The following is a 16,796-nucleotide window of genomic DNA, read 5'->3' on the forward strand; positions in this document are numbered from 1 at the left end:
CTCGGGCCGGAGCAGGGCGAGCCAGTGGCGCGGGCTGGGGCCGGGGCAGCCGCCTCCCGAAGATGCAGGATGGCAGCGGAGCCGCCGTCCAGCCTCTCTTACCGCACGACGGGCTCCACCTGCCTGCACCCGCTCAGCGAGCTCCTGGGCATCCCGCTGGACCAGGTAACGGCGGGCGGGGCGCGGGCGCGGGGAGGGATCCTCCTCCCGGGCCACCGGGGGGGCGCGTTAGCCACCGGCGGGTCCCCCTCCGTCCCGCACTCCAGCCCCCATTGCAGATTTCACAGCTACAAACTCGACAGGTGGGCTTTTTTTCTGACAGTGCTTTTGCCCTGTACGTGTGGAAAAAAAAAAAGACAGGTTCAGATGATACATTTTTTTTTCTTTTTGAGGTTTTGGGTTGCCTCGTTTCCTGTCACCAAGTTCTAAGGTATTCTGATAAATGAATCAGGTGTTTTTTTTTTTCTATCAGTGTAGTCGAGTCTTGATGATTTTTAACTTAGATTTCTCTCCTTAAAAGAGAAACCGGATTAATCCGTTTCTACAGTGTATTGCTTTTAACAGACCCCTGGGTTTTAGACTTGGGTGGTGAGACTTGTCTGATCGGAGGGACAGTTATTTTGTACCATGTGTGATGTCCGTCGGGAAGGGAGGAGTTTCACAAGATTGCCGTGGTTTCCCAAGGGCCTTCAGTTTATTCATTCAAGAAAAACTTGAGGTTCTAGACTCCTGTGTGAGTTAGGTTAGTGGGAGAAGAGAGGCCCGCAGAAGTTTCTTGGACTGTCCAGGAATTGTCTGCTACCATTAAAACTGAAAATAGCAATAAAGAACAATATAATTCCTGGTAAGAAATCTGCCTGCGGGTTGAGGCTGTCTTACTCATTTTCTTGTCTCTGTAGGTGCGACAGGTTAGGTTTGCCATGTATTTCCTGGTGAGTCAATAAATACGTGTTGATTTAAGTGGAGTGAGGTGTGTTGGAGGACCGCCCACTCCACTCTGGGTTAGTTTCACACTGTTTTGCCCTAGGTTTCTTCCTGTGCTTTTCAGTAGCGATTCCGCCCCCCCTCCCTCCTCTCCACTCAAATTCCTTCTGCAATGAGGAAATGAGACCTGGAGATTTGCCTTATTCAGATTCTATTTACTGAGCCGCCCTTCTACCTGCCTGCCTCCAAAGATCTGATTCAGAGCTCCACCTCCTCTGGCCATTTGCCTTCTCATCCCTTGCAAAATCCAGAAAGGTAACAGATTGGGAGGGGTATGAGATGCTGACTGGCGCTTTTGTACATTACTCTTCCGCTTATAATGAGGATGGGAGAGACCCAGGGACGGAGGCAAGGCAGATACTAGCAAGTGCTCTCGCCCTGAAACCACTGTAACTCGGAGCCGGCTTCCTTTCAGGGGAATGTGTTTTCTACTTACCCCTTCAGCCCCAGCCCCCCCCCCATCAGAATTTATTTTAGTTGCGTTTTCTGTTTTAAGTTACTTGGCATTACTAGAGAGAGGAATCCGGGGAGGATTTTTGTATGGAAAGGGATAGTTAAGGTGCTCTGACAAGTCACATCTGGGAGGTGCCAGTGTGATGTTATCAAGTGCCTTTTAACTCATCCTCCGCCATCCCCAATCTCCTGGGTTTCTGTCGAAGGAACCTGTTTTTAATTTATAAAAAAAGAATAAAAGAGCCTTAAGATGTTTAAGGCTGGGAGAAGGGGGTCTCTGGGAAGAAAAAGAAAAATGGGCGATGGGCAAGGAAGGAACGCCCCCCTCCTCTCCAGGACCCCCTGATATCTTGGATCTTTGGCTGTCCCCCCACCCTCCAGAAGGGTCACATCTGAGTGACTCTTGGCAGAAGTACGAATCCGGCAATGCCCCAGCTCGCTTATTTAAAGCCCGACAAAAGTCCCAAACCATAAATAATGCAGTTTGAGGCTGAACTGTGGCTTGGGAAATTGGAAGCTTGATGTGTTTTTCTCCCTCACACTTTCTAATGTTTATTTATTTATTTTTGACAGAGAGAGAGAGAGAGACCGAGAGCAAGTGGGGGAGGGGCAGAGAGAGAGAGGGAGACATAGAAACCAAAGCAGACTCCAGACTCTGAGCTTTCAGCACAGAGCCCGATGTGGGGCTCGAACCCACGAACCGTGAGATCGTGATCGGAGCTGAAGTCTGGTGCTTAACCGACTGAGCCACCCAGGCGCCCCTCTCCCTCATACTTTCAAGGCCTTTCTAAGGTTTACGTTGTCAGACTTGACCTGCTCTGCCTGCAAACTTCTTTTGTGAGTGCTTCTGTGACCACCGGCTGGCGTTCAGCCTCCCAGAGCTCCGGTGTCCTCGTGTAAAATGGGAAATGGCAATAAGTTCTACATTTTGGGGGCACCTCAGGGGGCTCAGACTGTCTGACTCTTGATTTCAGCTCAGGTCATCATCCCAGGCTGGTGGGATTGAGCCCCCCACATGTTGGGCTCCGTGTTGGGGGAATGGAACCTGCTTAGGATTCTCTCTGTCTCCCTCTCCCGTTCTCTCCCGCTGTGCTCTCCCTCTAAAAAAACCAAAAAACAAAAAACAAAACTACCTTTTGGAGTTGAGAAGTTTCATGTAGATCTAAAATGCCCTGCATCAGAAAGGCCCTCATTCACCCGGGGTCCTGGCGGGAAGCAGTGAAGGCAGTGTAATCAACGACACAGACGGATGTGGGTGGCATCCTTGAGCCATCGGAAGAGGTTCGGATACTAAGACCTGGATGCAGATGGAGGAAGGAGTGGAGGTCACGTTGCCCAGTGCCCCCTGCATCCAGCCCCTGCAGGCAGGCAGCAAAGAGCACCTCGGCCCTCCTCCTCTCCACCCCACAGCCCCCGCCCCCCCCCCCCCCCCCCCCCCCCCCCCCCCCCCCCCCCCCCCCCCCCCCCCCCCCCCCCCCCCCCCCCCCCCCCCCCCCCCCCCGCATCTCTCACCCGTGCCTGCAGTGGGCAGCACACACCCAAGGCTGGCTGGCCTGGGTGACACGGTCTGCGGGGCTCTACCCGGGGCCCAGAACTTGGAAGAGAAAGGTAGAGCCAGGTGTGGAGCACCATCCAGGAATAGGAGCATAGTCCTCACTGAATGTTTGCTTCTGTCCCATTGGACAGTGACTTTTAATTGCCCGCAGTGGGCTGGAAGTGATAGGACACCTCCCCTCCTCAGCGGTGACCTGAAGACATGGACTCTTACACCGCGTTAGCATCTCACGCTTATATGCGTAATTTCTGAGTTGAATGTGGTTCTGAGAATGTCTTTGGCTTCTGGGTGTCCCCGTGTCGAGTAGGTTATTATTTGCAGGAAACTGAAATACCTGTTGAGCATTCTACTGCGCAAGTGAAGAACTCTGATTTTTTGTTTGATTCTTTCACTTGTCTTTGGTTAACTCTCGAAGGAAGCTTGTGGCCAATCGTGAGGAAAAGTCTATGGTTTTCATTTCCAGGGACTTTACTAGACTGACGTCTTCCTAGAGATGTTAAATGTGAAATCATCTTGTTTAATTCGAAACAAGCAGAGCACAGAATTCAGACGCAGAGGGTAGGAAGTGGATTATGAGCTAGGTGCCTTCAGAGGTGCATCACGGGTGAGTGTGTTGAGCACTGGATTTCTGAAACAATGAGTCTCTGTGTAGCAAGTGTGGGGCGCTGACAATTGGTGGATTCTTTAGGTATAAAGCTTCACTTACCTAGGATAAGTTAGGTAGAACTTTTCTCTCCCATTTACAGTGAATCTGGGAACAAAAGATGAGTGTTTTGTCTTATTTTTTAAGTCATCTGCTCATTTCTTTTCCACTTGGTTTTGGTTGTGGAATCTGACATGATCTGCCTTTAAACTAAGGATGGCTTTCCTCCTTCCTTCCTTCCTTCTGCTCTTTCTTTCTTTCTTTAAATTTTTAATGTTTATTTATTTTTGAGAGACAGAGCATGAGCAGGGGAGGGGCAGAGAGAGAGGGAGACACGGAATCTGAAGCAGCTCCAGGCTCTGAGCTGTCAGCACAGAGCCTGACGTGGGGCTTGAACCCACAAACTGAGATCATGACCTGAGCCAAAGTTGGACACTTAGTCGACTGTGCCACCCAGGTGCCCCACTTTCTTTCTTTCTTTTTAAATATTTATTTTTTTTGAGAGAGAGAGAGACAGAGAATGAATCCAAAGTAGGCTTAACGCTGTTACCACAGAACCCGATGTAGGGCTTGAACTCAAGAACTGGAGATCATGACCTGAACTGAAATCAAGAGTCGGACGCTTACCCAACTAAGACACCCAGGTGCTCCTAAACTAACCATACTTTCACGTTTCCAAGACCGGTTTAGCCATCATGATGGATGGATATTGATGATATTAATTTGTGTGGTCAAATCCTAGGAATTTTGAAAGCTGAGCAAGAAATAGTTTCGGGATTTAAGGAATTTTCATTCTGGGGGTGAGGAGTTCTGGGGGCCAAGGCTGTTTATACTGTCACCGCAAGCCTTGTATGCTTTTGCATGAAGTAACAATTCTTTGTTGAATTAGTATTCCTTGTCTGGGTTTCATTCCCCTCCCACTGCCCCCCAACCTAATCAGAGGAAGGCGCAAGGGAAAACTAGACCAGGACATGAGAATCCAGGAAATGAATTTGAGATTAAAGCAGCAAGTGTTAATTTAGGACAATTAACGCAAGCTTGGGTTACCGTGTAAAAGGCTGGGAGAAGGAAGACCAGCTCTGCAGACTTGGCGTTCTTGATGAATGGTGATTCCAGTTGTGAGGTTTTTTTTTTTTTAAACTGTTTTTTATTTATTTTTGAGAGACAGAGGGAGACAGCATGAGCAGGGGAGAGTCAGAGAGAGAGGGAGACGCAGAATCCGAAGCAGGCTCCAGGCTCTGAGCTAGCTGTCAGCACAGAGCCCGACACGGGGCTTGAACCCAGGAACCGTGAGATCATGACCTGAACTGAAGTTGGATGTTTAACCGACTGAGCCACCCAGGCGCCCCTCCAGTCGTGAGTTTTGATTATTCTGCTGGGGCCACTGACCACAAGATTTCTTCAGTTGCCTGGGGCTTTCAGTCACCGTTTGGTTGTTCCCTCTTCTTTCTTGGAAAGCCCAACCTTCAAGTCTCTTCTTATCTAGATCGTGCCCTTGGTTAAAAGCTCAGCTCACATTCCACAGTTATTATTAAATCAGTTAAATATGTATTTAATGCTGTTAGTGCCAGGTACCTGGCCAGGTGGTACAGACACCGGGATAAAAAGCATCAAGGTCCCTTCCTTGGAAGGGCTAATGGACCAGTAGAGGAGACAGAGGACCCCAGTAAGTATACAAGTGTTGAATACTCCCAGACTCGTGCAGGTGCCGACAGAAGTTTGTAGATGGTGCCCTGGTGGAACAGAGAAGGGAAAGCCGTAGGACGTGTTAGATTTCTATAGAATTCATTATTTACCTTAAAATTTTTTTTTCAAGGTTTATTCATTTTTGGGACAGAGAGAGAGACAGAGCACAAGTAGGGGAGGGGCAGAGAGAGAAGGAGACACGGAATCCGAAGGAGGCTCTAGGCTCTGAGCTGTCAGCATAGAGCCTGACATGGGGCTTGAACTCATGAACTGCGAGATCATGACCTGAGCCGAAGTCGGCTGCTCAACCGACTGACCCACCCAGGCGCCCCAAATTTACTATCTGCTCTTAACATGGTTTACATTTGACACTTAGTAAACAACTCAGTTGTCTGGCTGTGTTATATGCTGAATTTCAAACTAATTTAACATTTCCTTGAGGTAGAGATTTTATTCCTCCTTGTATTCCAAGGCAATAGTAGATACTTGACAAATATTTATCATTAGTGATGGTATGTGCCAATGATAATGATATGCGTGATCGAACGTCAGCATGTTTTTATTTTTTATTTTAATATTTTTATTTAATATTTTTAAAGTGGACAGTAGATTGGCCTTTGTTGGGAGATTTGCCTAGTCCAGCGCCTCTGCACCCCCCACTGATGCCGACTCCAGGCTGTACCCTTGGGTGTCTGACTTGAATAATCTGCTCTTCACCTTGGGGCTTTCCAGTCCATCCTAGCCCAGGATGGGTGTGGGCATACGGCAGGCCGCATCACCCTGCAGAGAGCTACTTTAGTTTTCTTTTGGCCTCAGTAGTTCCTGCAAAGTCAGGTCTGCACCCCTCTTGCTACCCCCTTCATCGTCTGTTACTGAAAATGATTGGCTGACAGGGGGAAAATAATTCCGTGAGAGTGCAAACAGCAAGTACTGAGTTTCTGTGGTGCTCCCCAGAATTCCTTACAGGAATAAGATAGGACCCATCTTCAGAAATCTCATGGGATGAGACAGGGATGCGAATGTCAACCTGTGTTGCACCTGGACCAGCAGCTTCAACTTGGAACCTGGTTAGAAATGTAAATTCTCAGGGCGCCTGAGGGGCTCCTTCCATTGAGCGTCCAACTTTGGCTCAGGTCATGATCTCTCCGTTCGTGAGTTTGAGCCGCAGGCTTGCTGCTGTCCGTGCAGAGCCTGCTTCGGATCCTCTGTCCACCTCTTTCTCTCTCTGCCCTTCCCCCACTAGGTGCGCACTCTCTCTCTCAAAAATAAACAAGAAAAAAAAGAGAGAACAAAAAAGTGATGTACATTCTCTGCCTAGTGCCCCATCTGCTGCTGTGGGGACAGACACAGCCCTGGGTGGTTTAATGACCGCCCCCCCACCCCGGGGTGCTGGAGCACCTGGAGTCTGAGGGCCCCTGCTCAGCCCAGCGTGCTGGGATACAGTTTAATCTAGCAGAGAGGAGGCAGAGTGGAGGGGAAGATCTGCTCTGCTTTGTGGAGGGGTGAGGCGTGGTGTCAGCGGGCCTCTGGCGAGTGAGGAGGGGCACATGCCGGGTCGTGTAGGATGATGGAGAATTTATCAGGCAAAGTGGGTAGAGCGAACACACGCAGACGCAGGCGTGGCCGAGCGAAACTGGGCTCGGTTCCGGGAACTGAGGACCCTCTTGGAGGGTGGGGAGGACTGTGATGAGCGGACCCGGGGTCTGGGTTGGGGAAGGAGCAGGGGTCACATCACGGGGAAGCCGCTGAGCCCTGGTGAGGTGTTTGCACTTCACCCTGCAGACCGGGCTTCTGCGAACATTTCTATAAAGGGCGCACGGTAAGTGTTTTCTGCGTCACAGGCCTGCAGCCCTTCACATCTACCAGCTCAGCCGTTACGTCAGAGGACAATAAATACGTAATACACAGATAGTAAATACATAATTGGGCAGGGCCGTATTCTCAGGAAGCTTCATTTACGTACACTTCTAAAATTGGAGTTTCGGAGCGCCTGGGTGGCTCAGTCAGTTAAGCATCCAACTTCGGCTCAGCTCATGATCTCACGGTTCATGAGTTCGAGCCCCACTTCGGGCTCTGAGCCGTCAGCACAGAGCCTGGAGCCTGTTTTGGATTCTGTGTCTCCCTCTGTCTCTCTTTGCCCTTCCCAAGCTCCTTCTGTCTCTGTCTCTCAAAAAATAAATAAACGTTTAAAAATGTTTTTAATTGGAGTTTTGTATAATTTTTCACATGTCAGAAAATTTTCTTCTTTTGATTATTTTCAACCCTTAAAAAAAAGAGGAAAAATGTATTTTTTAGCACGAAGGCCACACAGAAAATAGGCATCGGACTGGGATTTTGGTTGAGGATTGGATTTTGCAGACCCTTGGTAGAGATTAGTTTTCCTTAAAATGTGGTACCTGGACTGTCATCAGTACCCCTGCCATGCCTATTTCTGGGATCTGGGCCAAACTGGTGAATCCAGATGTCGAGGTTGGGGGACTTTATGGGGGAGGGGAGAAGGAGGTGCACACGGTCCATGTAATGGGCTGTGGAGTGTGATCAACACGCTGAAAACCACACGTCTTTAGAGGTATGAGTTTGTGCCAATGTGCAATTTTTCTCTTTCAGCAGCTCCTTCTAGGAGCAAAAGTAAAACCGTTGGACATTTGCAGAGAAGGTTGCTGGAAAGTTATGAAGAAGGGGTGTTGACAGATGCCGACAAGTACTTGGCAGTGGTGGGAGAGAGAGGAGGGAAACATCCAGAGCTTTGCAGGGGCCCTGAGGAGCAGGTGCAGAGGAAGGGAGGCAGCCGGGGGCCGGCCTGTTGGAGTGGACGCTTCCTGAGCAGCTTTCTGGGGTCATGATGAAAGTCGGGCATGGACGTGTGGGTAGGGGTGACAGTTGGGTTTAGCCAGCCCGTGGACTGGGGGTATCGGGCAGACTTCCTCCCATAGGTTGAAGCATGTGAACTTGGGGATGTCAGCTGGGGGAGAAGGAAAAGCCTGGGCAATAACTAAGCTCTCCAGGCTGGTGGATTCTGAGAGTATATGGCCAGACCAGAGAGGGTATATCAGGCACCCAATCAGCTGTTCTGTGTGCACATTGTCACTTCATTTCTTAAAATATTTATTTTTTTGAGAGAGAGAGAGAGACAGCATGTGCACGCTCAAGAATAGGGAGGGGACAGAGAGAGGAGACAGAATCCCAAGCAGGCTCTGAGCTGCCAGTGCAGAGCCCGACACGGGGCTCAGTCCCACACGCTGTGAGATCATGACCTGAGCCGAAATCAGGAGCTAGACGCTTAATCGACTGAGCCACCCAGGCACCCCCTCCCAAAGTGGGGCTTGAACTCATGAGCCGTGAAGACATGAGCTGAGCCCCCCTGCACCATCTTGCTTCTTGTGAGGAGTCTGGGCTGAGTCTGCAGAGAGCACAGATTTTCTAGAAGGATGGTGGAAGAAAAACGGTCTAAGGCAGCAAAGGGGAAGGGGAGTTTGGAAAAGCAGTGATGCGCCTCTCTGTGCTGGCCCGTTCAGTGGTAAAAGGGACAAGCAAATGCCTGGAGGTACATGGTTCTCCACCAAGGCTGGGAGGGAAGGGAGAGAGATAGGAAGGCAGTGTGGGTTCCTGGGTCGAGCAGAGGGAGGGCTTTGAGGAGGTTAACAGAGGGAGGGAGGTCTGCAGGGCTGATGAGTCACGGAGGAGGAGGAAGTCTGAGCAGCCTGTGGCTGCAAGTTGACCAAGGGGAGTTGGTGGCTGGGCATGAGAATCAATGAATGGCAGGGTTAGGGGCAGGTCCGGTGGCCCCCTGGAGTCCCCGAGTCCTGATAAGCCTGTGGCCAGTGATTGGCTCTGAACACTGCAGTGTTTCCTGGGGCTGCACACAAACGTGGAAAGTTCCTTTGTGGTTCCAGAGAGGTTGCTCACGGGGGTGGAGGGCAGCTTGCAGGAACCGTGCACGAATACCAAGCGATAAGATGTGTTGAGGGCACAGGGCTATGAATTCCACAGAATTGAGAGGACAGGGCTGGTGGAGTTGGGGACCGGTCCGTGGTGTGGCCCTGCAGGAGGCTGTGTGCACAGAGCAGGAGAATGAGCCCTCTCCATTCCAGGGGACTCCGGGAGGTGGGCTGACCCGGCTGGAAAATGGTGACTGGTGTCGCAATCTGGTGGCTTAATTTGACAATAATTGACAAGAGGACAGAGAGCATGCGGGCGTGACCCTATACTTCCTGGCTTTTTAAGCAGAGGCCCGGTTGCTTCTGGAGCTTTAGCCTTCCTGTCGTGGCAGAGTTGATTCTTCACACCTTGGCCTCAGTTTACCTTTCTGGCCTAATGAGACCAACAGCTCTCTATATGAGATGCATGTGTGCTCAAGCATTCAGTCAGCTGCTCGACATACATTATCTCATGTGCCTGGTATGACAGCGTTGAAAGTTATGCTGCAAATTTCAATTTAAGCTGTGTGCCTACAGGGCACCTGCAGCCCTGTGTGGCTGGAAAGGGGCAGAAGCAGGACTTGAACCCAGGACCGTCTGATGGCCGTGCTCCCAGACATGGCGCCGTACGGCTCCCACCACTTCCTTCCCGGTGCTCTGTGCTCTCATCCTGGGGGACTCTTATTTCCTGTGTCTCAAACGCGGTGTGCCTTTCGCACCTGCCACCTTCTGCCCACATTCTTTCTTCTCTCTGAGCCTTGTCCTCTTCCTGCTTCTCATTTCCTGTTTCATCTCCTGCTGTCTGTGTCCTTGGCCTTGCTGTCTCCCTCCATTAGCTCCAGGGGCACATGGCTTCCTTCTTCTTTTTTTTTTTTTTTTTCTGTCTCTCCCCAGGACTTGGCGTGTCACATTGTGGGGGCTTACCTTATATCTTCGGTGTTTATTGGTCTTTCTGCCCGACTGAGTCTGGGAGGCTTCCTTTAGTAGTTGCTTATTGAGCACCGTATGCCAATCCTGGGTGGGGATGGGCTGTGGAGATTGGTTAGGGTGCGCCTTGTAGGCAACAAACCCATCTGTACTTGTTCAATTACTGCGTATTGCCTATAAACCCTTGTAATACAATGTGCCGTGTGCTTCCAGGAGTGCGAGCACGTGCCACAGCCCGGGGGCCACCCGGCCGCAGCAGCGCTCTGGGAGCTGCTGCCTTAGGCCCGGAAGGGGAATGTGGGGGCAGGGTGGGTTGGGCAGAACATTCCAGAAAGCCATTTGAGCAGAGGTACTGAGACTCCCGTGGCGAAAAGACAGACATTCTTTGTGGGCAGTGACTGAAGGTGAGCCTCCGTCATCTTGCTATGCTTAGCACAACGCAGAAACTTCATAAGCGTTTGTCGAAGAGGAATTTTATTTACATTCCTGCATTGGAATGAGTAAATTCAGTGAGACTTGGGAGCCGGTTGCTTTTATCAACTGGTTAGGTCAGTTTGTTATATGGAACCTGCATTTCAGATTCTTGGGCCTGTTATCTGATTGGAAGGTTAATGAAGGGCCTGGTTGCTGGTCGTTTGAAGTTAGCCTTGGCTTGTTGAAATTCTCCATTCCCGATTTTATTATGTGGGGTTGATGTATGCATTCGGGGTTACTAGTACCAGTTTTGGGCGCGTTGTCTCAGATTCACGTGGACAACATGTGGAAGTTTCTGGTGGCAGCCTACAGTCAGATTCCGTGTGCAAAAGGTGCCGTGTACCCAAGTGTTTGGCAGCACAGCCTCTGACTTACGGTGATGAAGAAAGATTTCTGAAAAAGGTTCTGTCTAAGGACATACAGTCTGGAAATATGCTTCGTAGCAGCAACTTGCAAAAGGAATTCAGTACGTGTAATTTAATAACAGAACAAGGTTGTGTGCTTTCCAGAAGCTTTCTATTTTAAGTAAGTCAACCCTTTCAGTAAACAAGGTAAAAGAAATTTGCTGTGGTCATATCAATGGCTATTTCTAGCAATTTCACCAAGGATCAGTGTCGTACTCGGTGGGAAAAGTAACTTCAGGTAGTTTGTACTGGTGACAAATGTGCTTTGTGAAAAGACCACTGTCCCTGTGGGCTTACGAACTGTGACCATCTCCCACAATGAACTCTTCAACCTGTTTGCGATGTGCTTCTGTAGTTCTCCAAAAGAGGTGCCCTTGGTGAGTCAGGGACCCACTTCCTTGTCCCAGCGGGGCTGGCTTCCAACTTTCTCAACTTGTCAGCGGTTATCTTCTCTGCCTTCGTCATCCATCGGGTTCCAGATTGGGTTTGAAAGTCCGTAAGGGCACTCGCGCAGTTTGAAGTGTCGAATTCAGATTTCTGGGCTGATAGTGCTAGGGATTTCCCAACCATCTTCCTGTGACAAGTAGCCCATTCGCAGGCATGTCGACCAAACATCAGCACCCGACTCAGGTGCTTCTCTAATGTGAGAAAGGTCAAGGGCGGGCAGCCTTTAAACAGGTTTTGTTCAGGCGGTTCTAAATGCTGATGTCAAACAAGGAACTTAAATGACAAAGACTGTGGTTCATTTCCCCCCCAAGCCCTGCTTTGTGTCACTCTTCATTCTGTCGCTGGACTTTGAATCTGTCAGCAAAGGTAGAAAACAGAAGGTTGCTGAGTCCTAGAGGAAGTTGCTACATTCAGAAGTCCTTCTGTGAAATTTCATGAAGTGGTTTAACTATGAATGTCATAGAGTTAAAACTTCCTCATTTTTTTTCCTGGCATTATGTTTTATTCTGTCTTTATTTGAATTTAATTTGATTTACTTAAATTTTAAATGTTATTTTAAATTAATTTTGTGGCTTTTTGTTTTTTAATTTTTAAAAAATGTTTGTTTATTTTTAGAGACAGAGACAGGGCACGAGGGTGGGAGGGGCAGAGGGAGACACAGAATCTGAGGCCGGCTCCAAGCTCTGAGCCGTCAGTACAGAGCCCCAGGCGGGGCTCGAACTCATGAGCCTTGAGATCATGACCTGAGCCTCAGTCAGCTGCTCAACTGACTGAGCCTCCCAGATGCCCTGTAAAGAAACACTGTTTGAGGGTAAAGCCCACAAGTCAGAGGCTTAACCAGCTGAGCCACCCAGGGGCCCCCTGTGGTTTTTCTTTTGTAAAAGGACAGTAAAAAAATTAGTTTTCTTTCTAGGTAGCTTATGTGCTTAGTATCAAAAGCACAAGGCAGAAAAGAGGACACGATGAAGGTCCCCTCCCATGTTACCCTCCTCCCCCCTTACTTTGCAGCTGCCCAGACCCCCTCGCTGCCATCAGCCAGAGATGGGCGGAGCATACGTGTGCGCTGAATCTTTTTGTCTGTTTTCCTGACAGTAGACAGTTCTTCCACTCTTTGCCTTTTTATTATTTTTTTAAAACGTAGCGGTGTCTTTTGGGGAGTGATTCATATCTACATACGGAGCTCTTGTGACACTGCTCTCCGCCTTTTCTGAGCGTTCTTTTTCTGTGCTTCCAGGAACTGCCTTGGCCCGCAGCAAACGTGTGACGTGCTGGGCCTGGTGGGAGAGGAGGGTGGGGTGGGTCTTCCCACGCTGGCACCCCCTCCTCTGTTCTCATTAAACAGCAAGATTTCAACTGGGTCAACTTAAAGATCAAATTGGCTTCATTCAGCTTTTCGTGTACTGGGTAGCACCTCCTCTAGCAATTGGAAGGAGCTCTGACAAGCTGTAGAAAAGGAAAGATTTTTTAAATGTATATTTATATATTTTGAGAGAGAGAGAGAGAGGGAGGGAGAGCAAGGCAGGGGCAGAGAGAGAGGGAGAGAAAGATTTCCTGAGCAGGCTGCACAGAGCACAGCAGGGGGCCTGATAACGTGAACTATGAGATCATAATCTGAGCTGAAATCTAGAGGTGGCTACTGGGTGGGGCACCTGGGTGGCTTAGTCGGTTAAGCGTCTGGCTTTGGCTCAGGTCATGATCTCACGGTTCGTGGGTTCGAGCCCTGTGTCAGGCTCTGTTCTGACAGCTAGCTCAGAGCCTGGAGCCTGCTTCTGATTCTGTGTCTCCCTCTCTCTGACCCTCCCCTGCTCACACTGTCTCTCTCATCTCTCAAAAATAAATAAAAGACATAAAAAAAAAGTCAGGCATTCAAGTGACTGAAAGAGTAACTGAATGATGCCGTCACCCAGGTCCCCTGAGGAAAGATTTTTAAATGCAAAAAGAGTGCAGAAAAAGGAAATAATCAGCAAAGAATGCATTGGTCCAGGTACCGTCTTCTTCCTAAAGGGACTGGAAGGGTCTCTCAGGTGGGATTATCTCACTGGTGCCAACCAGGTGTTTCTGAGTTGATTAAAGTTTACATTCCTGGAGGGGGGCACCTGGGTGGCTCAGTCGGTTTAGTACCTGACTCTTAATTTTGGCTCAGGTTCGAGAATTAAAGCCCCACGGGTTTGAGCCTTGGTTGGACTCTGTGCTCATAGTGCAGAGCCTGCTTGTGATTCTTTCTCCCTCCCTCTCTGTTCCTCCTCTGCTTGCTCCCTTTCTCTCTTTATTGCAATAAATAAACTTAAAAAAAATATTTACATTCCTGGGGAATCAAAACCACAACTAGGCTAGGTATTAAGTCTTTGCTGATTGGGGCTTAGCACAAGTGACTCCCGATTTGGGTCACTCTCTCCTATTTACCAGTGGGGAGTGCTGAGGGCCCCTTCTGGTAGCACTCACGGTGAGGAGAGAGCGTGGTGTTTGTTTCCAGTTTCCTCTCAGGTGGACAGAAGTACACTCTGAACTGAGATATAAGAATGTTAAAGATCCCTGCAATCCTCAGGTCCCTGGGATGGACATGGCTCTGTCCCTAACTGGTATTGGCTGCCAAAAACCTGTTTCAGCTCTAAAATTCTGTTATTCCAGAGTCTTCAATAATTGCAAGGAAGACTTATTTTTTTTAAGTTTTTTAATTTTTTAAAATGTTTAATTTTGAGAGAGACAGAGTGCAAGTGGGGGAGGGGCAGAGAGAGAGGGAGACAGAATCTGAAGCAGGCCCTAGGCTCTGAGCTGTTAGCACAGAGCCTGATGCGGGACTCAAACGCATGAACGGTGAGATCATGACCTGAGTACAGAGCCCAATGCAGGGCTCGAACTCATGAACAGTGAGATCATGACCTGAGCTGAAGTCAGATGCTCAACCGACTGAGCCATCCAGGTGCCCTGTAGAGAAAGATTTTTTGAGGGTAAAGTCCACAAACCAAGACTCTTTATTTTCCACTTTTTAGTGGCTGTAGTTAAAAGGATTCGACATGTATATTTTACTTTCTTATTTCTGCAAATGTAATGTGTACGTTTTGGTGAATGTTGGCCAAATTGAGTTAGCCTTTGGGGTTCTAGAATCATTTCTCTTCTTTCACCTCTGCTGGGGTGGAGGCAATTTTATCTGCCTTGCAGAGTCCTTGTAGCTGGACTAAGAATCAAATTCATGTGAGACAGATAAACAGGAGAAAATCAGATTTAATAGCATATGTACGACGAATCCACACAGACATGGAAATTCCAAAGACACTCAGGCCACATAAAACTTACTTTGTGACATCCTGAGCTACCGAGAGGGGTAAGGTCTGGAGTTTCAGAGGGGGGAAGACCCTTAGCTGGAAGGTGAGGGGATGTTTAGAAAACAAAGCTTGTCCTCTGTGCACATAAGTTTCTTCACTAAAGAGGAATCTCTGTTAAAAGCTCTCTTTCTGGTACCAGCTGTCCTTTCCAATGTAATTTTAAGCAGTGGAGGGGGAGGTAATAAGCTTTTTCTGCATCTGCAGTTTTGATTGCTTTGAACTCAAAGCAATCTTTATGCCACAGTGGCCTGCCCTTGACCACTACCCCTTTGTTAGAGTAAAATTGCAATTTGGCAGTTTGGGTGCTTTACTCTGGAAAAAAGATCATGCAAAAAAGGGCGGCTATTTCTTGTCTACTAGGGCTGTTGAGCTGTTTTTCTTCCCTTCTCCATTCTTCTCCAAACAATACATGTTCACTCACCTGCAGATTATATAACAGAAGGGGAGAAAACCAACAAAAAATGAAATTATATTCAGAGAGGCATTTTATGTGGAGGAAAGGACAAAATGATTTTTAAGTATTATTTTTTTTTAAATATAGTGGCGCCTGGAGGCGGAGTTTACAAAAGGGTTTTGTAGTGGGCTCTCTCACATTTATTTTTATAATCTCAGCCTCACTGAGTTAACATTTACCTCAGTTTTATAGTTAGCTTTACTACGTTGCAAAACTGAAGTTGACTAATGTGGTTTTTATCTTTCCACTGAAGCATTTAGAATATCTTTAGACATATCTGTATCTGATTGCCTGTTCTGCTGTCTTAAAGGAAGGGCAGAAGGTGGTTGTAAGCTAAAAATTATTTCATCAGGATTGAGGGTGGGGCTCAGCATCTTCATACCAACGAGTAATGGATTAGGAAGGTGCACCTTTGCGAGCTGAAACTGCAGAGAGAATTGGAAGGCAGGTCGTAGGCTCTAAAACAATTTAGAAATTGGCCACTTGTAAGTGTGTATGAGAGCTGGAGAACTGTATCTTGTGTACTGGGCAACCCTGAGACGTTTATTAGAGTAACGTGTGTCTAGGTTTGGTCCTCTGTTGCAAAGTTTCCAGAAGAATTGGAGAAGTTAGAAAAGAGCAGTGAAAATGGTTCTAAGAACACCTTAACTTGACAATGATGTGAAGGTGGCTACACGGAAGGAAATAACCTTTGGTAGAAAAGTGACTGAGGCGCTGGGTGGTTCAGTCGATTGAGCGTCTGACTTCCGCTCAGGTCATGATCTCACAGTTCTTGAGTTTGAGCTCTGCGTCGGGCTCTATGCTGACAACTGGGAGCCTGGAGCCTGCTTTGGATTCTCTCTTGGATTCTCTTTCCCTTTGGATTTGTCTCCCTTTTGCTCTCTACCCCTCCCCTGCTCGCAGTTCTGTCTCAAAAATAAACATTAAAAAATAATAATTAAAAAAAAAAGAAGTGACTAAGGATAGTCAAAGCCACGGATCATGGAGAACCATTAGTGAAGACCTTAAAATGCTGGTCAGGCACCCATACGTGGGGTGTACCACGAATGGATCTCATTTCCCCAGAATGGCCTTGAATGTGGTGACCTTGGAAGAGAGCTCCATTGTATTATTTTGTAATTAGCCCTCATAAACGCAAGTGAAAATACCAAGGCCTTAGCAGTACTTTAAGAAATGACTTGCACATCTTTTAAAGATGGCCCTTTGCTTCGTAGTAGACGGACCCCATTCTTTGGGACTTAAAAAAAAAGCCAAACTTTTTGTCTTGGAAGATATTTGGATCGATAGAAAAGTTGTAACAATCGTATAGGGAGTTTTTATATTTGCCTCACCCAGTTTTCCCCAGTGTCCACTTCATACATGGCACATCCATCAACATGAAAAAAAATCAACACGAATTTATAACTATTAAATAAATTCCAGACTTTTTGACTTTCACCACATTTTCCATTCATGTGCTCTTTTTATTCCGGGATCCTGTACCTTACAACTCACTCATTAAAAGCGCACAGTTCAAAATGGTTTTTAGT

General features: G+C 48.0%; 1 protein-coding gene across 2 annotated transcripts in view; it reads left to right on the forward strand.

Annotated features, from left to right (window-relative positions):
- The first annotated feature begins 6 nt into the window (after positions 1 to 6).
- MBOAT1 (membrane bound O-acyltransferase domain containing 1) overlaps positions 7 to 16,796 on the forward strand; it is a 112,044-nt gene continuing 95,254 nt past the window's right edge. For both annotated transcript variants that reach the window (XM_029943706.1, XM_029943707.1), the window contains exon 1: positions 7 to 165. In XM_029943706.1, the coding sequence (XP_029799566.1) occupies positions 70 to 165 (96 nt within the window). In that variant the 5' untranslated portion in view covers positions 7 to 69. The remainder of the gene's footprint in view (positions 166 to 16,796) is intronic.

The sequence above is a fragment of the Suricata suricatta genome, chromosome 7, assembly GCF_006229205.1.
Source record: "Suricata suricatta isolate VVHF042 chromosome 7, meerkat_22Aug2017_6uvM2_HiC, whole genome shotgun sequence".
Lineage (NCBI taxonomy): Eukaryota > Metazoa > Chordata > Mammalia > Carnivora > Herpestidae > Suricata > Suricata suricatta.